A 24,583-nucleotide genomic window follows, 5' to 3' on the forward strand; every position below is an offset into this window, starting at 1 on the left:
AGATCGGTACAACTGTTATTTTCCATTTACCGGTGAGTAAAAGAAACCGAGGTAGATTACTAAGAAAACTGCCTGCTTGAAGAGGTTGTTTGTACATCTGTGTTTATTACTCACAATAGCCAAAAGGTGGAAGCAACTAAAGAGTCCACCAGTGGATGGCTGGCTGAACAAAATGTGGTGTGTATGTAGATGGTGGAATATTATTCAGCCTTAAAAAGGAAGGGAATTTTGACACATACTATAATATGATTGAACCTTGAGGACATTATCTAAGTGAAATGTCAGTCACAAAATGACTAATACTACATGATTCTACTTATGAAAGGTGCCTAAAAGAATCAAATTCATAGAGATAGAAAGCAGAATGATGGTTTCCAGGAGCTGGGGAAGAAGGAGGATTGGGGAACTGTTTAGTGGGTATAGAGTTTAAGGGGTTTTTGTTTTGTTTTGTTTTTTTCACCACTCCTCACGGCATGCGGGATCTTAGTTCCCTGACCAGGGGTCAAACCTGTGACCCTAGAGGTAGAGGTGTGGAGTCTTAACTAGTGGACCACCAGGGAAGTCCCTAGAGATTCAGTTTTGCGAAATAAAAGTAATTCTGTGGATTGGTTGCACAACAGTGTGAGTGTACTTAATACTACTGAAATGTACACTTAAAAATGGTTAACATGAAAAAAAAAATGGTTAACATGGTAAATACAATGTTTTGTATCTTAACCATAATTCAGGCAATTTTTTTTTTAACTCCCTGAATTTTCAGGTAATATTTTGTCAATAGTTTCAGTCTCTTAGAATGAGCTTGCCTTTAGTTTTATATGAAATCTTTCATTTACCATTTGATTTCATTTTGGTCTGTGGCCCTAGCTATAAGGCACTAGGATATAGTTATCTTAGAGTCTTTTTTTTTTTTTTTTCCAGTAATTAGTTGAAATTTCCCAGTTTCAGAGCAGCAAGAATAAAGGAATTGTGCTTTTAAAATTAATGTTAAAGTTAGATCATATTGCTGTAATTTGTCTTTTTAAATGAGGATAAGTATACCAGTTACTATGCTACAGCGCAAGTATGAATTACTGGAGTATAGGTGATCTTTCATACTTACTTGATATAAGGAAAATAGAGAATATTTAATTTTACCTTTGCTCAAGAGTTTCTGGTGACATCAAAATACTCTTTTTAATATAACTAGAATAAAACTATTAAAGAGAAAAGAAGACATTATAAAAAAAGTCTATGAAGCATTTCTTCTAAACTTCAGTGGTGTAATTATCACAGATACAAAATACATACTAGTTCTCATTTATAAGGATTTGCCATTTGAGGCTTTAGAACTAAGAGTGTAGTGTTAAAGATACTTTCTTAGTTCTTTTCAGTTGTTATTAAATGGTGTGGAGTGGATGATTACTAAAATAGAAAACAGTTCTTCATAAAATTACATACAGATTTCGGAAAGTTAGCATCTTCATTTTTGTCATCAGCCTGGAATGTTGTTTTAAACACTTCTCATTCTATGTTCACCTTATAACTTTAGAGACTGATATTCTCAAATTATTCTTTTGTGGGGGGAAAAAAACCCTTCTGTTTGTTTTTTATAAATAGGATGCAGGACAAAAAAGATTTGGAGCAGTTTCCTGTAATGTTTGTGGCATGCTTTACACAGCTTCAAATCCAGAGGATGAAACACAGCATCTGCTCTTCCACAATCAATTTATAAGTGCTGTAAAATACGTGGTAAGTAGAATTCATGACTTCTAAAATGCAGAATCAGATCATTAGAGATGAATTGTCAGATTCAAGTCATTGAAAAAATTTTGTCTTTAGAAAATAGCACCATATACAAAGCCCCCTGTAGTATATATACAGACTTACTTTAAAACAAAACCAAACATAAAACCCAGCAGATTCGTTCTGGCTGGTGTATGTTGTGGGATTTTTAAAGTTTTAAATTTAACTTAATTTTCAAATTGTTATATTTTTAAAGTGTTGTACCTCTTCTAACAAGTGATGCTCTTCAACTTGAGTATTTTTTTAAATTTCCTTTGATTTTAATTGTTAACTAGTATTCAGAGTAGCTTGACACAGCTTTTTTGGTGGAATTGATAGTGGTATATATTATACCAAATAGATTGTGTGGGGATTTCCTTTACCTTCTCTTTGCTAACATAAGAGTTTTTCTTATTAAAGTTAAAGAACAATTCCTGATGGTTGAAACCTCAGACTTTGTAGTATACTTAAAAAAAAAAAAATCCCACAAAGTAAATATGTTTTAGTATATATATTTTAATGTATGTGCAGTTGAGGCATAATGGGTATTATTTATATTTGTTTTTGGAAGTAGCAAAATTTTAAATAATTTTGAACCATTTCAGATATCTTGTGAAAATAGTAATTTAATGTAATTGCTGTTTACCCGTATCTGAAATGGAATTTATTTTATACATGTTACCTTCAGTACTGTACACTCACATTAATAAGACCTCCAGGATATCTGAACTGAGATCACCAATTCATTTCATATAGGCACTAGATTTTAAAGATTTTTATTGGCTTCAGTTAAATTTGTATCCTTATCTTTGGTTGAAGAATTCATATTTGTGGTTTTATTTATTCAATTACTTCTTCCCAAGATAGGTGGGGTTTTCCTTTTTTGGTTTCCTGCTGTGGTAATCCTTTGTATTCCTTATTTCATCTGCTTTTCCCAACACATACCCTTTTCCCACTTAACTAAATAAAATATAAGGTATGTGGATATAGAATATCTGTAGCTAGATATTTATTTGTCATTTCAAATTTGTCCTTTTCCAGTTTGACTCTGCTAATATCTTTACAACTTGAAAAGAAAAATAGGCCTATCAAGTAGCTAAATTATGGAATACTTCTGGGGCAGAAATATTTATTTTACATCCATCAATCTGGTAGAATTGTATTCTGCTCAAGTTACATTATTTGATTCTTGCAGCCAATTTCCAAAAATTATAAAGAAGTTTGGTTTAAAAGACTTAATTATTTTAAGAGAAGTTCTTAATTTCTGAGACCAACTGTAAGGAAATCAACCAGGAGATAATGTACTCTGCTCTTCCACAACACCAGAGGAAATTAGTTTATGGAACAAGGTGGAGGCATCACTTCTTAACAAATCCTGGCTCTTGCAAGTCCGTAAAGCAGCAGAACAACTTAAGGAAGACTGATTCCTGCCCCAGACCTCTCCCCCCACCCCCCGCCCCCTTCTTGATGGGACAGAGCTACAGGTTATTTTATTTACTTTTGAAATAAACTCAAGAGAAGGAATTGAGTTTAGCAGTTGGCCATCCTTTGCTAACATCAAAGTTAACGTTCTTTTTGTTTTTTCAAACATAGATATACATAGATTGTAAGGTAGAAACTCCTCCAGAACTTTGTAGCATTCTTTTCTAGTGTATGGAGAGGATAAAAAAGCACACCCACATTAAAGATGTTCTGCTGTGATCACAGCTCTGGATTCTGGGTTATCACTTAGTGAATCTTCCATTGGGCACCTAGTGGTGTGCCTTTGCATTAAGTACTCGTGTTTGATGAAACACTAAATTTTTTAAATGCCAGTTTATCTGTCGTGTCTGTTTCTTGGAGAGAAGCACATAGAACTAAGAAGTCATTTTGTGCTGTGGCTTTTGTGTATATTTTTAATTTTAAATGGGCAGTGTTCAGGGATTGGGAATACAGTTCTTTACTGCTTAATATAGAATTAATTCTGTACTGCTTAAAATAGAATAAATTAGAATAAGTTTTACTTCTTTTATTTTAATCAAACACTGCCTACAACATAAGCAGTTTTTCTTTTTCTTTTTTAATTTAAATTATTTATTTATTTTATTTTACAACATTATATTGGTTTTGCCATACATTGGCTTGAATCTGCCATGGGTGTACATGTGTTCCCCATCCCGAAACCCCCTCCCAACTCCCTCCCCATCCCATCCCTCTGGGTCATCCCAGAGCAGTTTTTCTTTACAGTAGAAATTTTTTCTTATAATTATTTCATGATGATAATCTATGACAGGTAAAAATGTCTGAAGTCTTCTTTTCAGAAGATTAAAATAATACATAAGTTATGTAGTCATAGTAGAAATTGATGCCACAGAAACTACTTTTGGTTGACTAAAATACTTTATCCTTTATGTATTCTCTTTGACTTGGGGTAGGGGAGAAGAATGACTGTGCTCTCGTTGTGTATTCCTTCGTTGTACTCCATATGCCTCATTGACCCCATTTGAGGAAATGTATTTTACGTGGCCTACTTGAAACTATTTAGGAAGGAGCCTCTTAAAGCTTCCTAGGGATTCTGGATTCTGGTTTAGACCTAGCTTCCCTTCAGTTTCCCTTCATGAAGTGTTTTCCTAAAGGTGTGAGGAGAAAACAGGAAAAACTCCCCCAAGAGCATTCAGCCTTGTTGCCAAGCAAGGAACTATCCAGAATTCAGCTGTATTATAAACTTTCAGTAATGCAGAAGAGGAATAATGTTTGGGTTCTTTGCAGAAAAACTCCTGACTTAATCCTTCTTTACCTCTGTCTTTCCCTTACCCTCCTTTGAATTGATTATCTGACTGAATGTGTTGTGGAGGACCTTACATTCAGGGTACTGGATATGCCCTTGGCCTGCAAATTTAGGAACAAAGCCTGAAAGAAGTGAAAAGTTAACAATAAAAGATTTAAACAGCTATTAAAGCAATAAATCAATATTAACTATTTAAATTATAAATTAACTTTTCAGTTTAGAAATGATAATTACTTTGGTAGAGCTGTAATCAGAAGATGGGTTGTTTTTCCTGTCTTGGTGCCCAGAGACGCTTTGAAGAAAGGTTGGACCAGTCCCTAGTTGGCTGTATAGTTGCACTACCCAGTTTGGTGACACCAGACCTCCGAACATGAGAAATGCAGGTCCTCGTTCACACCAACCAGTGCTCTCTCGTCACATGTTGCTAGGTGCTATGTGTCACTGTGGAGGTAGAATATTTGAATTGTCATAAGGAGTTCAGTTAGTGCTGCTACAAGTAGATTTATCAAAACAAATAGCTTTAGTGGAAGAGGAAGGGTTCTAGCCTCTGTTCAGTTCAAATACTGCAGAGAAGGAGAGAAAGTACCCTGAAGGAGATCCTGCCATCATAGCACACCTACAAAATGAAAAGTCTTTAAAGCATCTTTAGAATTGAATCCAATTTTTCTAAAGTAAAACTTAAATTCTTGTGTATATTCTTTTATTCCTGACTTACTCAATGAGTGAAAAAACCACTATGTCACAGGACTTCTGTTTTTCTGAATACCTTCTTTCAAACTGTGAAAGATTAACTTAAACAGGTTGGCTTGCTTTTAGTGGTTAAGTCATTCAAAATGGGAAACCATGAATCTTGAAATACTCTAGTGATAATAAATATAGCTAACAGATATGAAGGTTAGCTTCAGAAAGTGTTGTGCTTAATTATGCTTTAATAGACCAATTATATCATTCATGTCTTGTTAGCTGAACATGAGTGAAAGTCACTTAGTCGTCTTTGTGACCCCATTGACTAGAGTCACTTGGAATTCTTCAGGCCAGAATACTGTAGTGGGTAGCCTTTCCCTTCTCCAGGGGATCTTCCCAACCCAGGGATCGAACCCACGTCTCCCACATTGTTGGCGAATTCTTTACCACAAATTAACATATATAAGATTTAATTATTTTATTTTAATTTCAGTTATTTGTGTGTATAATTAAATTTAGTTCAGAAATAAATTGACCTCAGTCACTTTCAAACTAAAGTTGTCTCAGATAATCAGCTTCAGTGCTTGTGATACTGTGACTTATGAGAAAGATATTTATTTAGTTCCTGACTCACAGCTCCCAAAACCTTTGAAATTTCCTAAGAGGTGGGATACAGTGTGTTTTGTTATGTTAATGAGATGACCTTTGGAACTAGCCTAAGGATGGGAGCCAACTACTGAGGGTTGGAACTTTCAGTTCTCACAGGGTGATCCTAAGAGGGAATAGGCACTGGAGATTGAATTCTGTTACCAGTTGTCAATGATTTAATCAGTCCCACCTCTAGTGAAACCTTCAAAAAGCCAGGACAGGGTTCAGAGAGCTTTTGGGTTGGTGAACACATAGAGATTTGGAAAGGTGGTATGCCTGGAGAGAGCATGGAAACACATCTTTAACAGTATTGTTGTTAATACAAAGTTATTTTTGCAAAGTAACCAAATATGAAATTAAAACCTTCTGCTTGGGGGTAGTTAAGGTATATTAATTACTTTTATTATACCATTTTATTAAAGTAGAAAAAAACAGGAAATACAGATAAGCTGAAAGGAAAAAATTAAATCACATAAATAACCTCAATTTATAATTTGGTATATAGTCTTACTGACTTTTAAAATATTCATAAGTACATGTTTGCTTTTAAAAATCATTTCAACAGAAATATTTTTATGTATTTCAAGAGTCTGTAATTTGTTTCTCTTATGCAGTTTTTCTGCAGTTTTTTATGCTGTGTGCCATGGGTACTGTCAAAAAGAGCATGTGACTGAATTTTGAATGAGCTAATTTTAATTTACTTTTGTTTCTAAAGATTTAAAATTTTTTAAAATTGGTATTTAGAGTATGTTTATTTAAACAAATAACAACTGTTAGTCTTGCTGTTGAACTAAAATGTGTTTCTCAAATTGCTTTCGTAATTTAAATAAAATTTTAATTGAAATACAACTTGTAAAGAGAAGTACACAAATAATGAACAAGTGCACAGCTTAATGGTGTGTTTTTGCAAAGTGAACACCCACATGACAAACACCACTAGTATCTCAGAAGCCCCTTTGGGCCCACTGCAGTCAATGCTTGTCTCACCCTCAGGTCTAATCACTGCCAACTGGATTCATTTTACATTCATTTTTCACTTCTGAGTAAATGGTATTTGCGTAAGCCTTGGACCTTTGGCACAGTTTTGACAGTTGGGTGATTTGAATTTTCCAAAATAGAGTTCAATCCCCATTCCCCCCACTACCACCAAATAGCGAATCCCCATGTATTTTTCACTCAGCTTCAGCTTAGCAATAAACAAGATTTTAAGTGTATAATCACACCTTTAAATTTTAATTCCTTAATATCAGCTATTCCCTCAGGGGTCAGAATCTCCCCAAATATCTCATAATTTTCTATACTGTTTGAATTAAGGTCCATATATTGCACTGGTTGGTATGTCTCTTAAATCTCTTTTAATCTAAAGATTCTCCCTCTAGGTTTTTTTCCCTTGCCATATTTGTTGATAGTCTTTTTGAAAAGCTAGTTATTGATTTTATTTCTCAGAGTATTCTTTCATGAATATTTCCATTCAACCTTTAATGGAAGTGATTAGTAGGAACTTTTACAGTTGGATATAATTTTAACACACAGATCTTAAATGTTTGATTGACGAATTTTGACAATTGTATAAACATCAGTGTATCTACCACCCAGTGTATTTTGTTTTCAATCGTAATCTTGTTCAGATAGAAAAAGAGGAAAACCCCTTCCATTCTTGAGAAACTCTAAAGTCTAGAATAACTAGAACAACAAGGGACAAAAAAAAAAAAAGATGATTGATTGTTATTAGCAGTGTAAAGCTTTCTGCTTTTCAGCAACCAGATAGGTGAATTAAGAATGGGATTTGGAAAATACTACTTGCTAGCAGAGGGCTGTGTGTAACATCTTAGAGCTAAAGGTGGAAGGTGTAACAGCACTGCATTGAAATTTATATCTTTGGACAAAGCTGTGGCTATTTGGTTATTCCTCTAAATCACATTTACCCTTCAGCAAACAGCATCTGCCTCAGTTTGAAGCAGCAGACTTCATCTCATCTAAATTCTCTAAAGATAGGATCATGTGGCTATTGACTCCAGGAAAGAGTTAACTGCAATTGAGGTGTATAAATGTCTTTAGTATCTTATTTGACAGTTTTTAGCCACATTGGGTCTTTCATCTTTGCCTTGTCCAAGGTTTGAACTTATTTTTGCATGTAACTTTGGGGGCTTTATTAATTGTGTTTTCTTAAAGTAGTACATTGACTGTAGTTTGACACCACTAGGAAGGTAGAGTGGAAGTTACTGAGAGTTCCTGAGTAGCCCCTCTGTGAGAGGAATCATCTTAAAGCAGTTCTCTAAACTACTAAGTGAGGTGGGTGATGACAGCTATTTTATCCATAGCCTAGGTCAGGAAACAGAATGGATTGCAGTGATTTGCCCAAGATTATATTGCTAATAACTACCAAGAAATGGGATTTAAACCCTGAACTTTTAATCCAGAGCTCTTGAAGTTTTTTCTTAAATATGCTGTCTTCATGGGTATTAGAAACTTAAGCAGTAATAATTCTGCCCTTTGCAGTTCCTCCTGCTTATACACTTCCATGAAAAAACTATCACATTTAAAACATTTAAAAAAATTGTATCAAATCCAATTGGGAAACATTTTCTGCATGAACATGCAAGTCTCAACTTGTTTCAAGAGAAAATTATACACAAAAGTCAGTAAAGCAAAATAATTTATATAGTGCCGAATATATAAAGCAAAATAATTTATCTAGTGCCGATGGTGCAGTATAATGTTGGCCAGTAGTTATTTTTAAAGACAACAGGAAAGTAACTTGTCAAATTATTTTTAGATAATTCAGCTCAGGAAACTATGACTTTGTTATAAGTTGGAGTTAGTTCAATTCTAGCTCTTCATTGAAATTGTAGCTTAGTTTTTAAAATGAAAAGTCTCCATTTTCATTTTATGCAAAATAGGTTTATTTTAAAAGCTTTTCCCAAAATAACATTAATGTAAATTTGTTTTTTAGAGAGGATGATATCTCTTATGCCTTTTAAAAACATTTACCTATATTCAGGTCTGGATATGATTCAAATTTTGTTTCTGATTTGAAAAAAATGACTTCTGTGACTATTGTTTCTGCTCCTTTTTTCTTTTCAAATTTTGGGAACACATGACCATCCTAATTATGATCATCTGAATTTGCTTTACTTTTGGGTACTCTATTTTTTAAACAAATTCTGGTTTTAAATACTCAAACAGTTGTTTATACCAAGTTTGTTACTAGACTTTTTGTCCACAACTAAGAAACCACCCTTTCCCAAAAGACCATTCTGGATCATTTAAGAAAATCAATCTCCTTTCAGACCTGCTGTAGTGTTTTTTAAAATTTAGTTGCCTTTTTCTTGGTTTCATTGAGCTTTAATACTCTGAAACAAATCTCAGAAAGATGCTGGTTTTCTTTAAGATAAATACATTGCTTCTTGAAAAACCTTTTTATTTAAAGTTGGTTGGGTAAGACAAATGGAACAACCAGTTAAGCTCATTCCTTCTGTACTTATTTTTAACCTCAAAGCTCCTAGTTTTAACCTCTGGTTCAGTCCCATCTTACTAGATTTAAGTGGCTTTTGTTTTGTTTTTTTTTCATGCAGGTTCTGCTCATTAATCACCACGAGTGTGGATCTGAAGAAGAGTTTATTACCTCTCTTTTTTTGAGTATGTTTAACTTCAGATACACACAACGTAGCCTCTCCTTCCCTATTAGATTCTTAGAAGGTAGTTATATTTTTATAGTATCCTTCTTGTGACTTTTGATAGTTGTGATCAATAAGAATAAAAACTATTCCTTACATATTGGGCTCCTGCATGCAAATCAGTTCATTTACAACCTCCTGGAGGTCTTTGGCATGCCAGACATAAAACCACGAGTTTTTGTTTGTGGAGGTAACCATGTTCCAGAGAGATTTAAGACTTTAATTCTCTTATCAAGAAACTGGGAGAGTTATCCTTTAGGTTCTGGGAGTCACTGACTTTAAGGGGCTTGCTTTTGCTGTGTGATTTTCAAAATTAATTTAAAATGGAAAATGATAAATTAGACATGCTTTTGTGGTCTTAGATCACTGAATGAATAGTAGAGAGAAATTAGCTTACATTGTACCTGTGTGTGCTTAACAGATAGCTGATTTATCATGTCTTTTTAAACATTAACGAGCATATATACTTCTCCATGTTTGTAATTTTTAGACACATTGATGTATTTTTTTATTGTACATGAATATGATGTATGAAATGTGGTAAATAAATTTTTTTTTTTTATATGTATCTAGGGTTGGAAAAAAGAAAGAATTCTAGCTGAATATCCTGATGGCAGGATAATAATGGTTCTTCCTGAAGATCCAAAATATGCCCTGAAAAAGGTAAATTTCCAGTGAAATTTCACACAGAATGAATAATTTGCAGCTGATTTTAAGAGTATAATGTATTACTGGCAGCACATTTAAACACCCCATTCTGACAACAAGAAATAAGCATTTAGTCACAACCCAACTGAAAAATTAATGCTTTAACTTTGTAGTGTGTCATTTGTTGTTCATTTTCTAAGTTGTGTCTGACTCCTTGCGACCCTATGGACTGCAGCAAACTAGACTTCCTGGTGCTTCACTATCTCTTGGAGTTTGCTCAAACTCAGTCTCCATTGAGTGAGTGATGCCATTCAACCACTTCATCCTCTGTCCCTGCCTTCTCCTGCTCTCAATCCTTTCCAGCATCAGGGTCTTTTCTAATGAGTTGACTCTTCGTATCAGATGGCCAAGGTACTAGAGCTTCAGCATCAGTCCTTCCAGTGAATATTCAGGGCTTATTTCCTTTAGGATTGACTGGTTTGATTTCCTTGCTGTCCAAGGGAGTCTTCAAGATTCTTCACCACCACCACCACAGTTCGAAAGCATCAATTCTTTGGCGTTCAGCCCTCTTTATGGCCCAGTTCTCACATCCTCACATGACTACTGTCTAGCATATGTGAAATGAATTTTTAGTGGAGTGATTACTGTCTCATATTATCAGTAACTTGAGTGATGATATAGAAGGCATAGTAAATGCCACATAAGTGATTTCAAGAATCAAAATTAAAATACAAATCTAAATCATAATTTATAAAATTGAAACTAATAGATGTCATTTTATTCTGAGAGTAAATTTCTAATATCCTTGTTCTTAGTAACCTACAGTTCAGTATGTTACTGGTTAGTAACCCATAATAGGCTAAAAATTAAAATCCAAAGAATTGTGAGTCATTTGCCTTTAGGAACTGAGTCAGGTGTTGCATCGTGGGATATTTTTCTATGATTAAGAGGACTTGGGTTTTCATCACTGAATAAGGAATGTGTTACATGGTATTCTGCAGTTCAGAAGTGTGAATATTTAACCCCCTTAGGTGTCATTTGCATTTTAAAGTTAGTGTCACAGATGAATGTTTATTGGACTGAATATTTGCAGATTTTTTTTTAAATTGGCAAAGGAACTGATGTTTGAGTGCCTATAAAAATCTTGACTTTGAATACCTACAAAAGTTTGAGCTTATCGTACGTGACCTTGACTAGGAGATAAAGTGGTAGAAGCATTTTGATGCTATATTAGCATTATGGGTTCAAATCCCAGGAAACCCAGCTCTTTGGTTCCCAGTGTCCCATATCTGACATGGGAAAGATATTTAACCTCTACATTTTATTTCTTCCATATGCAAAGTGAGAAACTATCAGCCTGTAAGAGGTGTTGGATTTAAATTAGATAGTATTCATAAAGTGCTTTGCATAATATCTGACCCTATAAACTTTTGATAAGGAGTAAACATTAATGCCTTTTCTCTGGGCTCACTTCCAGTCCACTGATGAGAGTACTAATTAAGGCTTACGAAGAACAATGTGGCCTGCCTGGCTAAGGTTCCAGTGAAGTTCTCTCCAGTGCTCCATTCTGTGATGCTTACTTACACTGGGAAGCCTTAGTGTCCTTATTAGCTATCAGAGGAGCTCTCACACTTGTTCCCAGACTGCTGGGCTTGATATTATTCTCCATTCTTTCTTCCATTTGTAGATTGGTCCACAGAGCTTGAAAAACATTTAGTGATCAGGATAGTCATTCAGAAGCACTCTTCAGAGGATGTTCTGCTTGGAATAATATGCTCAATTTATTGACCTGAAATAGCATATTTTTACATATATAAAATGCTTTTGTTTAAAAAATAATAATTTTTCTTTATTTGGCAGGTTGACGAGATTAGAGAGATGGTTGATAATGATTTAGGTTTCCAGCAGGCTCCACTCATGTGCTATTCCAGAACAAAAACACTTCTCTTTATTTCTAATGACAAAAAGGTAGTTGGTTGTCTAATTGCAGAACATATCCAGTGGGTAAGTGATTTTTAAAGAATGGTCGTATGTAGTTTGGTGTTTAAAGAGTTACAGCAATAACATCATCCTGGTAAATTTTTCAGCATTCTGTGTAAGGAAGAGTATGAATGCGAGAACTCCTGTGCATAATTTTTTTACTACAGTGAAGTTGTCTTGCATGGGAACTCATTTAAGTCAGTGAATGTAAGATAAAAATTCTACAAATCAAAAGTACTATTAAATTTTGTTTAGGAAGTTTCCTTGTTGGCTACTAATGAAATGTCTGTCTCAGTCCCCTTCAGCACTGAAGTAAATCAAGGGTTGCCAGATTATAGTCCAGAAGGCAAATTCTAGCCTGTTTTCTACAACATTTTATTGTAACATTGCTATGTCCAGTTGCTTAAATGTTGCAAGAGGCCAGTTATGCTACACAGCCTGAAATACTTATTTCCTGGCCCTTCATGAAAAATTGCCCACCCCTGCATCAGGTCACCACTTCTTTGGGTGAGCTCTAATGAGGACTTGGCTTGTATTTAAGAGCCAAATGTAAACAAATAATAGAATTATAGTAGAAGTGGTATGTTCATATTGTAAGATGGTCCCAAGTTAGACCAATTTAAGAAAACAGAAGATTTTGAACTTCCTAATCATGCTCACCTTGAGGTAGACCTCCTGTGAATTGTGTTTTTTTCAGCTGAGTTCTTGCTCATGAATTCAGTGTGCATTGGATTTGACTTTTTGTTTAGTTGATGTCTTTTAGTATATTAGTAGTTGCCTACAAGTATATATGCTTCATCATAAAATTTCCTAGTAAGGTGCAAAGTTGAAACAAATATGTGTGATTAATGTCTGCATGTTAAGCTACAGAAAAAATTCAATCTGAAAAAAAATTCAACCTGAAATTGTGTAAGTTTGTGAATTTTGCTATTTGTAATCACAGATTTGATTTAAATAAATAGCTGACAAGGTAGTTTGGAGATATAAATTTGATATAAAAGGACTAACTCATAGAAGCTTGCCATCCTGTAACTGAGTTAATTTTGCGTAGTGCACATCTTGTGGCTTTATTTTTTCATTGCCCCAGATTTATTCTTTATCATTTGTCCACTTTTATAGGTCTCTGAGTCTTGATTGTCCCATTTTTAAAAGATATCAGCAATGTTGTGCTTGATTTACCAATATATCAAAGTGCTTTCTGTGTGTATCAAATAACTGTGTTATGTGTTTGAGGATTGTCCTTAGCAACTCATCCCCCTTAATTCCAGTCCAGCTAGCATGATTTATGACTCCTGAGGAGAGTTATTAGTAAGGTACCCACTTGAAGGAAGTATCACTTTTTGTGTGGGACATAAATTCAGACAGAATTGATCATTGAAACAAATGAAGTTAATTAGATGAGGGGAAAAAAATACTTGAAGTCAGATTTTCACAGAAGTGACAAGAATATTTGCAAATTTTATATAGAGTATTCTTAAATTTGTTTGGCAAATGACTAAGCATTCAGAGAAAAATTGCAGACATCTGTCTTGTTTTTTGACTGTTTCTTGCAGTGTTTTTGTTTGTTTGTTTATAGTGAATGTTCTTTGGTAAACTCTTGTGTGTTGCGGGGATCTTTGACCCTGCCGAGTGGCTTCTGGGATCTCAGTTCCCTGACCAGGGATTGAATCTGGGCCATGGGAGTGAAAGCACTGAGCCCTAACCACTAGACTACCAGGGACCTCTGCACCCTTGTGTTTTTTTTAATTTCTATTCTACCTAGTTCCAAAAATGACTTGTTGCAGTGTTTAGATTAGAACATAGCCATGCGATACTTGCTTGTTTATTCTTTGTTAACTCTCAGTTGTGTTGTCTAATTGTTTTAACTTTTGTACCTCATTCTGTCAAAAGGCTGGTGGTGTCCCTTTTTTGGCCACTAGACTGGCAGAAGAGATGTATGTTTTTCAAAGTACTTTTTTTTTTTTTTTTTTTTTTTAAGAGATAGGAGTGTAGGGAAAGGATTTTCCTAAACTTTTGATTCCTCTGCCATCCTGAGTCCCAGTTCTGCCCAGCTGTGAACCCTATAATGATGATAGCTATCACAGACACAGTTGTGACTGCTGAGTTCTCCACATATACTTTCGCTGGTCCTAGAACATGGGAGGAGAAGGCAATGGCACCCCACTCCCGTACTCTTGCCTAGAAAATCCCATGGACGGAGGAGCCTGGTAGGCTGCACTCCATCGGGTCCCTACGAGTTGGACATGACAGAGCGACTTCACTTTCACTTTTCACTTTCACACATTGGAGAAGGAAATGGCAACCCACTCCAGTGTTCTTGCCTGGAGAATCCCAGGGACGGGGGAAGCCTGGTGGGCTGCCGTCTATGGGGTTGCACAGAGTCGGACACGACTGAAGCGACTTAGCAGCAGCAGCAGCAGAACATGGGAGGTGGAGAAAATTAACATTCACTTCCTATTATGTGCCAGCCGAGATGGCCAGGTGCTTTGTATTTCCTTATTTAATCTCTCAGCAAGTCTCTGAAAGAGATGGCAGAGAGTTCCAGCTTATAGATAAACACCCTGTCCTGCCTGCCCCCCAAGAATGTCTCTATGTGTATAACGGACTCACTTTGCTGCATAGCAGAGTGTAGCACAACATTGTAAATCAGCTATACTTCAATTTAAAAAATCACCTATGAGTTTCCCCTTAATTTTACTGCATATAGGGCTACAGAGTCATAGAAGAAAAACTCCCAGTTATCAGGTCAGAAGAAGAAAAGGTCAGATTTGAACGGCAAAAAGCCTGGTGCTGCTCAACACTGCCAGAGCCTGCAATCTGCGGGATCAGCCGCATATGGGTGTTCAGCATGATGCGTCGGAAGAAAATCGCTTCTCGAATGATTGAATGCCTAAGGTAACTTGGATGTAATCCTTCAAGTCATTATCAGTAGTTTAGCATTTTAAGCAGAGTTTTATATAAAGATCAACATTTAGTTCATTGTAAATGTATAACCTTTATTTATATTAATTTAAAATTTGCGTAAGATTGTCAGTATGTAAGAAGTATGGGAAATTTCTTGGGAGTTTAGCTTTTAGGAAAAATTTGTCTTAATTTAAGAATAGTATTTGTAAATAATCTAAGTCTCTCAGTAGTTTTTCTTGATTTTATTCCTCTTTTTTTCTTAAAGTATGAAATTATGATAACACATTTATAGGAGGTTTGGAAAATACAAAACAAGGTTACATATATATTGCTTGATTTTTAATCAAAGGGATAGAGAAGATTCCAAAAATTATGTTTGTTTTTTTTGTCTCTTGCATTTGCATATGAATTTTAGGACCAGCTTGTTAATTTTTGCAGAAAAACTCACTATAGATCAATTTGAGGAATAATGCCATTTTAGCAATATTAAGTCATCTGATTCATAATCATGGGATGTCTTTCTGTTTACTTAGGTCTCCTTTAATTTCTTTCAACAATGCTCTATAGTTCTCATTTTTTAGGTCTTGCATGTCTTTGTTAGATTTAATCCTAAGTATTTACTTAGGTTACTGAGTATTTACTATGTATTTCAGTGTTGTTTTCTAAATTTCATTTTGAATTGGTCATAGAAATAAAATTTTTTAATATTTTATAATTTGCAAACTTGCTGAACTCATGTTTTATTAGGCCTATTATTTTGTGAATTCCTTAGAATTTTTGTATATAAAAGATCATGTCATCTGTGAAAAGATAATTTTAACTTCTTCCTTTCCAACTTGGTTGCTTTTCATTTCTTTTGCTTGTCTAATTGTCCTTGATAATAGAAGAGGTATGAGCAGATGTGGCCTTACCCTGTTCCTGATCTCTGAGGAAGTTTTTAGTCTTTTTTTTTTTTAACTATTAACTTTGATGTCTTTTGATGCTCTTTATCAGGGTTGAGGAAGTTTCTTCTATTCAGAGTATTTTTATCATGAAAAGGTGTTGGGTAAATGTTTTTATAACCATTGTTGCTTTTACAAAACAGTTATTTTTAAGTTTCTAGAATATACAACATTATTTGACAGGTTTTTCCACTTTTAATGATTAAAAATAAATTAATTTTCTTTTTTTTTACCTTCCACACCCCCCCCCCCTTTTTTTTAAACAGGAGTAACTTTATATATGGCTCATACTTGAGTAAAGAGGAAATTGCTTTCTCAGACCCTACTCCTGATGGAAAACTGTTTGCAACACAGTACTGTGGCACTGGTCAGTTTCTGGTATATAATTTTATTAATGGACAAAATAGTACCTAAAATAAACTCATGCCTACAGTATCAGAAGACATCTACTGATGAGAATGGATTGGTTGTTAACTTAAACCAGGAACTAGGGCCATTTTTATTACAATGAACTCAGGACTGGCAACAACCATAAGGTTGTTCCATTTTCATAAAATTGGGGGAAAAAATGAAGTAATTGCTTATTGTTGTTTTGTTTTTTTAAAGAAGATATTTTATTATCTTTTACAGAAATTTATGATTGATGTATTTTATCTATAGTTATTTAGACATGTTTACATGCAGCAGATAATTGTTCATAGTGGACTGAAAACTAATGCAAGGACTATGGTCTCAGTGATAAGTATATTTTGAAGTTCTTAATTGTGGCAATATACCAGTGTAGCTTGGTACTGTATTTTTTTTATACTGATCTGCTGATACCAGTTATAGTTTTAAAGATTGTATTACCAGAGTGGAAACCAGTGTTTTTACATTATTATTCAAGAAGGGTGTGATGTTACGTGTTGAGGAATCAAAACTAATTCTTAAAGGGTCTGATACCTACTTTAAAGGAATCATCACCAAAAAAGCAAAGCTCCATTAGCAAGAGAGAATTTGAAATACTGAGTTTTTTTCTTCTGTTTCTCTTTTTCTGCTTCTTGCTGCCAATCAAGAAGCGGAAGGTGGAAAAGAAGCTTTCCTTCTTGGAGAACTATGAATGACTCGAGTTAGAATGGTGCCCTTTATTTATTTTTTCATTCTGGTTTCACTTTTTAAAATAAATGTCAACTTGGCACACTTTGGCTATTAACAATCCCAAAGAGGTTTATAAAAACCTGTGGAATAGTTGCAAGCTAAATATGTATGACTTGGTATCTGCTTTGTTACTCCTCAGAAATACTACACTGGGTATATGCCCTCGTTATTGGACTTCATTTTGATACTTGTCTATCCTTCATAGTGCCCTCTACTTTTAAAGGGTTTATATGTTGAAAAACTGCTGTGGCCTTTTATGACTTGTATATAATGTAGAATAAAATAATAAAATACTTGATAGCTTTTTCTAAGTGATAAATGTGATAATGGTATGTTGTTATTGTGCTTTTTCAGGAAGTCTGTTAGGTTTGATACCTTGAAATAAGATTAAAACAGTGGCTTTTGAAAAGGTAGTTTTCACCAGTTTGCTGCAGAATCTGTATGTCAGTAACATCTCCAAAAGACAAGATCCTAACATGGGATTTTTCTGGTCTTTCAAAGAAATAAAGAGCCATCACCCATGTATGAAATACCACTATGATTTAATACAGGTGAATGTTATGAGCTGACATTAAAACCAGCTAAAAACTAAGACTTTTAAATGAAGATTACAGGTGTGTGTGTGTGTGTGTGTGTACACACACATTATCACTCATAGATGTGTACTTTTAAAATTAATCAAGTGGTGTAAGGCTCTGTACCTGTCAGTAGGGTGGAATGGTAAGGCAGTGTGACTATTTCTTCTCATTCATCATGATGGTCCAACTCTTGACACTGCTTTTCTTTTTGGTCTTGAGACTCTTCTAGTCATCCCTGGTCTCAATGTTTGCCTGACAGGGAACCAATGATTTTTTAAAAACAGGATGAAAACTTGAGGTGTAGCATAGATTTCCTAGTAACTGTTAAACTCATAATACAGGCCCAGTTCCCATATAAGCAATAGGATTCTTTGGGGAGCTATACTTGGTTGGTTTCAAAGGGACTTGGAAGTAGACAGGCTGTATTTATTGGTTGGTTTAAAGATTGTCATTACCAGGAAGATTGTTTCTTTTTGTGTTTATATTAAAGACACAGCCCCTCAAATAAATTTTACAATCTAGCTATTTCTCCAAGAATAGAATTATTAATAATATTTAACATTTGAGTGTTTGCCATGTGTCGTACCTTGTGTTTGTGCTGTGCTTAATCTCTCAGTCATGCCTGACTCTTTGTGACCCCCATGGACTGTAGCCCACCAGGCTCCTCTGTCCATGGGATTCTCCAGGCAAGAATACTAGAGTGGGTTGCCATGCCCTCCTCCAGGGGATCTTCCAGCCCAGGGATTGAACCCAAGTCTCCCACATTGCAGGCAGATTTTTTACCGTCTGAGCCACCAGGGAAGCCCAAGAATACTGGAGTGAGTAGCCTATCCCTTCTCCAGGGGATCTTCCCAACCCAGGGATCAAACCCGGGTCTCCTGCGCTGCAGGCAGATCCTGTACCAGCTGAGCTACCAGGGAAGCCCCAGTGATGCCTTATTTAATTATCATGACAGCCACATAGGTAGAGTTTACAGATGAGGAATATAGAATTTAGACGAGCTTATAGTAGCAGCTGCAGTGTTTGTGAAAGATACTGCAAATTGAACTAAAGCTATGATGTGTGGGTGAAGACTAGACAGATGAACTTTGAGAAGTTAAAATTGAAGAATTGATGGAGTTGATAACTGACTGGAGAAAGATCATGACAGGAGAATCTGGGTAATTTTGGTTTAGGTAGTGGAGTAGGTGGATTTTTGGCCGAGAAGGGCATACTGGAGAATTAGGTGGGAAGATTGAATGGGGAATGATGAATTTGGTTCTGCTCACAGTTTGAAGGTGGTTACTGAATCTCCAAGTGGAGATATCTATTTGGTGTATATAACTGAACATGTAGTCCTACAGTTTGGGAAAAGTTTGAACTAAACTAATTTATTTAGTTATTTGAAGATTTAGAGGAGATCTCCACCCTGGGGTTTATAAAATTAGAGGGGAGAAGAGACTGTTGAAGAACTTGTGAAAATGCTCATGCAAGGGAAGAACCAGAAGAAAGTGGTAGAAACCGAGACTCAAAAGAACCGTCGACATTGTCACACCACAGCTGAAGACTGAAGAGCGACAACAGAAACAGAATCATGGTCTCTGTGGAGTTGTGGAGGTACCAGTGGATACAGTGAGTAAACGCTAATGGTCACAAACATCAAAACAGATTGATTTTGTAATTGCTAATTATATAAAGGTGCCTATAAATGTTTTCTCAGCTACCCTTGAATAGTTGGTCTATTATAAGAATGTCTAGTATATTGACATTATAGGAATCACCAGTGTAGACAGACACCCTGCGATCTTATGCGTTATGCTCATGTTTACGTGGACATACAATGGTTTTATTTCATTTTGTCAGTGTTATAAAAATCAGCATTTTATCAATTTATAATGTTCAAGAGTGAACTTGATATATCTACTAAAATCATGACTATCATAAGAACAGTAAATACAGTAGACATACAGTGATATTTTAATTGTCACTTACTTTGCATGGCTGCCCAGCTAGGGCATCTTGGTAGAAACACAGCCACATTCCTTCCTGGCTGTAGTTCACTGGCGGTTAAGGTGGTTAAACTGATTTCTGGGGTAGTGACTGCAGACACACATATGCCTTCTACCTGTTCTCATGGCTCTTGGGCTTTCTAGCAGACCAAGGGAAGATTCTGTCTTAGAACAGCAAAGAATTGGTAAGAAAACTTAATTGTTTTGCTTTTTCTAACTATTCCTATTCCATTTGGTGTCATAATCACTGAAGTAAAGTTGACACTTGAACAACGTGGGGGTTGGGGTGCTAACCCCACACGTAGTCCCGAATCAGGTATAACTTTACAGTCAGCTCTTTATATTAGCGCTTTGTATCTATAGATTCAGCCAACCATGGATTATGTAGTACTGTAGCACATTTTTTTTTTTTAATTGTGTATAAGTACACCTGTGAAGTTCAAACCTGTATTGTTGAAGGGTCAACTGTAGACTCTTTCCTCAGCTTAATACTTAGGACAGCTAAGACGTAAGGAATTTACAGTGTTTCCTTGGCCCCAGAGGTCCTTCCTGCATCTTTAGTGATGATTTTTTGTTTTTGTTTTTTCAGGGAAGCCAGGGTTTCATTGTTTTATCAATATTCTCTTAGACCCAGAGGGAGCTTATGAGCAGTTGCCATGACTGAAGACAGACCTGAGGAATGTTTGTTCTCTGGATATTGTTCAGCTCTACGTAGTTGAAGACAGAGGTACCGCAGTCAGTTTCACAGCTGTCAGTCTTTCCAAGGCAGCTCCAACGGAGTACGTAGTGGGACACTGGCAGTTTCCTACTTGCTCCTGAATCTGTCAGCATACTTAAAATAGTTACTGCCCCTCCTGAGGTAACAGCCAGGGACCTCTGACCCTGAAGAATGTTTTTACGGTTCTATATCAAAGGCTGTTATTTTAGCACTGTCAGTATAATAGAACTGAAAGGCATTCCCCCCCCCCCTGGAAAAATGTTAATTCTCCAAAGTTGGTGAAATTAGAATTTAGAAATAAAATGGAGAGTAACCTTAGGTTATACTACACAATTCTACTGTCCCAAAGTCTGCTGCTTGGGACATGGAAATGAATATAGTTGCCATCTATAAAATGAAAGATTGGGGATGTACCATGGATATTTCTGACATCTCTTTTAATCATTTCTAGATCTGTTATTCATAATTATGTGGCACTCTGCAAGTGGGCATGGTGTGTAGATACTTTATATGTGTGTATCACTTTGGATAAGCTATAGATTTTCAGTCCACAAATACTTACTCAGCATTTTCTTGCACTGTTAAGCCAGAATAGTAGAATCTTAAGAGTTATCCAACCTATGGCATGTGGACTTGTGGCCTTTCTTGGACATTGTCAGAGCCAGCTCATTCCATTTTTGAACATACCAGAAAATGTAAAGAAAACACACTTTCTTTTTAGGGGGGTGGGGGAGAATTTAATACATTCACCAAATTAAATGAAAGGACAAGAACGTACTGTTGACGCAACTTAAGACAATTTAGAATCATAAACAAAATGTGAGGTAGACTGACTAGTGAAATTAACCAAATTTTGGTTAAGAAACTTTACAGTAATAAAGTAACACAGGTGCCTCCTTTTCTAAAAATCACAAGAAGCAATTGCATAAATTACAGCCCAAAAAATTGAATATAGCAATTCTCATTGTAAGTTTACATTCAGTATTAACCTGTGTGAACCCTCACATATCGCAGGGTTTAACAGGTCTATAGGTCAGTTATTCTGCAGGCCAAGTGAACACATTCACACCACGATATTCTAAGGGCTGGCGAGGCTCAAAGTGGAACACACCAGGGGTTGTATTAACCAAATCATGGTGTTCTGTGCTTGTGCAATTTTATCCTTAAAGGAGAATGACCTAACATTCTCTAAAGAATTATACTGATAAGGTGATTTTAAAAGATCCAAGCCTTATTAAGACAGACACTGAAAAGAATAGGCAGGTCAGTTTAAAATCTCCATCATCAGGGTGATGATCTTTTGGCTTTATTCCGGCATTTCTCTTCCACAGAGTTAAACAGCATTTAAGAGATCATAATCATCTGAATTTTTCAGAGTATAATCCTAACAAATATGGAGTCTCCACAGCTCAAATAAGGACTTAAAAATTTTTTCCTTAGACTGAAGCCATAAAGCCAGAAGAAACCCTGAGAGGCCATCTGCCCCAGGAACAGCTGTTTCAGGATTATTTCAAGTATTTTATTTGCCCTATATAGTAAATTTTGGAATATTGCACAAACAGTGGGTTTCTTGATATCATCTGCAGTAGGCCCTTCAATAAAACAAGTGAAATACATTCATATCTAAATCAGCCTGCTTCAGAACGTACCTCTTTGCCAAAAGTTCTGCTGTACTAAAATTAACAAGTATTTTTAAAGCATATATAAGGCAGGTCCTCTTTAAAGATCAATTAAAAATGGAATTTTTAAAAGGAATTGTTCATTTTAAGATACATATAAAACAAAAATAGCTATTAAAACCGAGAGATCTGAAATCATTTTCAGATTAGTACATTCCATCTTTTCACTCTCTGTAAACTCTGTATCACAAACTAGTAAAGCTGGTCAGGTAACACTATTTGTTCTGAGTGAATGCAGACTTAGCAGGCCCCTCTCAGTAGTTTCAGGCCATAAACAAGACATCTATTCAAGTAAAAATGGCTGTGTAAAGTGGAGATAAAGTGAAAGTGATATATGGGCTAATAAGAAAAATGTCAAGCCATCAATGAGAATTGAAGTAATTCGGAAGAATTAACTTCCAATAAACTTAGTATGTTCTAGAACATTTTCTAGAAATCCGTTTTTTATTAAAATATGTGGTAAAAAAAAAAAGTCTGTATAAATTTATGCCTCCTACTGTTGATACTGAACAAAGATCCCCTGCTGATTTTTGAGTCAAAAAGACTTAAATGGAATTTTTTACTGCACACACACACGCACACATGCACGCTCACTCACCCACTCACTGGTAGAATTAAGTAAAACAGCCTCTCTCTCTCTCTATGGCTCTGTTTCCCATTTCAGCAGTTTCTGTGGTATTGTCAGTATAAGGCAGCTCATTCAGTGTATCTTTGAAAGGAAACTCTGCTCTAGTCTTTGAAAGGAAACAAACTAGTTCCACTCCACATAGAAGCTTAGCCTGCCTGACATTTAGCTTTGCTGGTGCCAACTGCTTAATTCCAACCCAATGGAGTGGGTGTGGGGTGACTGCTGAAACCTTCTTAATTGGCTCAACTTTTGAATCAGGTTTTCCTTGTACAATATTAATCACTGTTCATATTCTCACAGGCATGATGTGTTTAAGAGACTGGAAACATTTTTAAAGAATGGATAAAGCAAAAGAACCGAAGCCAGGAGAAGCTGCATAAATACACACAACGCCTGCTCTGCATTTACTAATGTGTTTGTTCAGTTTAAATAGTAAACTTTCAACTCCTGTGGAAATTTTGCCAAAAGTTTCAATACATACAAGATTATAAATCATAAACTAACACTGCACAGAGAAAGACAAGGCTACTTTTTTTTTTAAATACAAATATCTTCTACATTCTATCATTTCAGACCCCTGAGTAATACTGTACCAAAGTACAGATCTGAAGAGAAACTGAGGGCTCAGGCCTCAAACATTAATCTTCAGTTAATTCCACACCAATGGCGTGAGTCTTCACGTAACACATTCAGGCTAGCTAACGCCAAGAGTCAGTTTTCCCCCTGACAGAGCATAGTAGAAAAAAACAACGCAGCGTCCGTGCGGTTTCTCCAAAGTATTTCTTCTTCAGCTCCCGTGGGTAGACCACATCTTGAGTTAATTGCATAACTACCTAGGGTGAAGTTAACCTGAATTTTAAGGTCCTGAAACTGGAAGTGAAGGAAAGTGATGCCCCCCAGAGATCTGGGTCAGATTTGGGGGTGGGGGGTTTCTTTGGAGAACAGACAAATACATGTTGCACTTTGCTCCACAGTGATTGTACTTTAAGGGAAAAAATAAAATCCTCAATAATTATTTCTGCCCCACCCCATCTAGGCATCCCTCTGCTAGTTTTGTTCTCTTCAAAAGGTCATACGTGACGTCCGGTGAGAAAGTAGAGCGGCTTGTCGTCGCTGCTGTTGGCGGTCTGGAACTCGTCCCGGAGGCGGAACTGCCACTCGTCCTCCAGCTCCAGGCGGACAATTGTCTGGCGCAAGGAGCTTCTGTCTTGGCAGACGACACACAGGGTAGCACCTTCACGGGAAAGCAGGGACGTGTCTTAGGCTGAGGGGTGAAAGGACTTACAGAGCTTTTCTTACCTCCCTCTGATCATATCCCCTAAGCGAACACGTGAGAACCAACGTATAAAAGTAACCTGTCAGGACTGTTCATTTGGTTATTTACTTTGCATAAAGAAGCTATTACAAATGCCGAAGTTTGAAAGAGTGTAAAGTGAAAGTCCTCCCAACCGCACGCACCCACCCCTTCTGCTGTGGTGTGTGTGTGGGTTGGTTGCTCAGTCGTGTCCAACTCTGCAACCCCATGGACTTTAGCCCACCAGGCTCCTCTGTCCATGGAATTCTCCAGGCAAGAATACTGGAGTGGAATGCAATTCACTTCTCCAGGGGATCTTCCCAATCTAGGGATTGAACCCAGGTTTCCTGCATTGCAGGCGGATTCTTTACCACTGAGCCACTGGGGAAGCCCTTCTGCTGTAGTAACCAGCATTAAAACCCACGTTATAAGGTTTTGTGGGTCCCGCTAAGAACAGGGGTTCTCAACCTCGGCACTGGGGGCCACATAACTATTGTGGGGGCTATTTTGTTCTTGTAGTATGTTTACTCTGTGCCAGCAACACCCCATCC

General features: G+C 36.1%; 2 protein-coding genes across 10 annotated transcripts in view; one reads left to right on the forward strand and one right to left on the reverse strand.

The window, feature by feature from the left end:
- ESCO1 (establishment of sister chromatid cohesion N-acetyltransferase 1) overlaps positions 1-23,136 on the forward strand; it is a 45,394-nt gene extending 22,258 nt beyond the window's left edge. For 2 of the 9 annotated variants that reach the window (XM_061130890.1, XM_061130891.1), the window contains exons 8-12: positions 1,597-1,728; positions 10,111-10,200; positions 12,046-12,189; positions 14,873-15,060; positions 16,277-21,764. In XM_061130890.1, the coding sequence (XP_060986873.1) occupies positions 1,597-1,728; positions 10,111-10,200; positions 12,046-12,189; positions 14,873-15,060; positions 16,277-16,424 (702 nt within the window). In that variant the 3' untranslated portion in view covers positions 16,425-21,764. Of the gene's footprint in view, positions 1-1,596; positions 1,729-9,435; positions 9,560-10,110; positions 10,201-12,045; positions 12,190-14,872; positions 15,061-16,276; positions 21,765-23,038 lie in introns of those variants that run through there. The other 7 variants (XR_009690792.1, XR_009690795.1, XR_009690794.1 and 4 more) reach the window with 7 other exon arrangements.
- A 5-nt stretch (positions 23,137-23,141) lies between these two features.
- GREB1L (GREB1 like retinoic acid receptor coactivator) overlaps positions 23,142-24,583 on the reverse strand; it is a 118,606-nt gene continuing 117,164 nt past the window's right edge. Inside the window, exon 33 of the mRNA XM_061130893.1 lies at positions 23,142-23,972. Within this exon, the coding sequence (XP_060986876.1) occupies positions 23,809-23,972 (164 nt within the window). The 3' untranslated portion in view covers positions 23,142-23,808. The remainder of the gene's footprint in view (positions 23,973-24,583) is intronic.

This window comes from Dama dama, chromosome 27 (genome assembly GCF_033118175.1).
Source record: "Dama dama isolate Ldn47 chromosome 27, ASM3311817v1, whole genome shotgun sequence".
NCBI classification, from domain to species: Eukaryota; Metazoa; Chordata; class Mammalia; order Artiodactyla; family Cervidae; genus Dama; species Dama dama.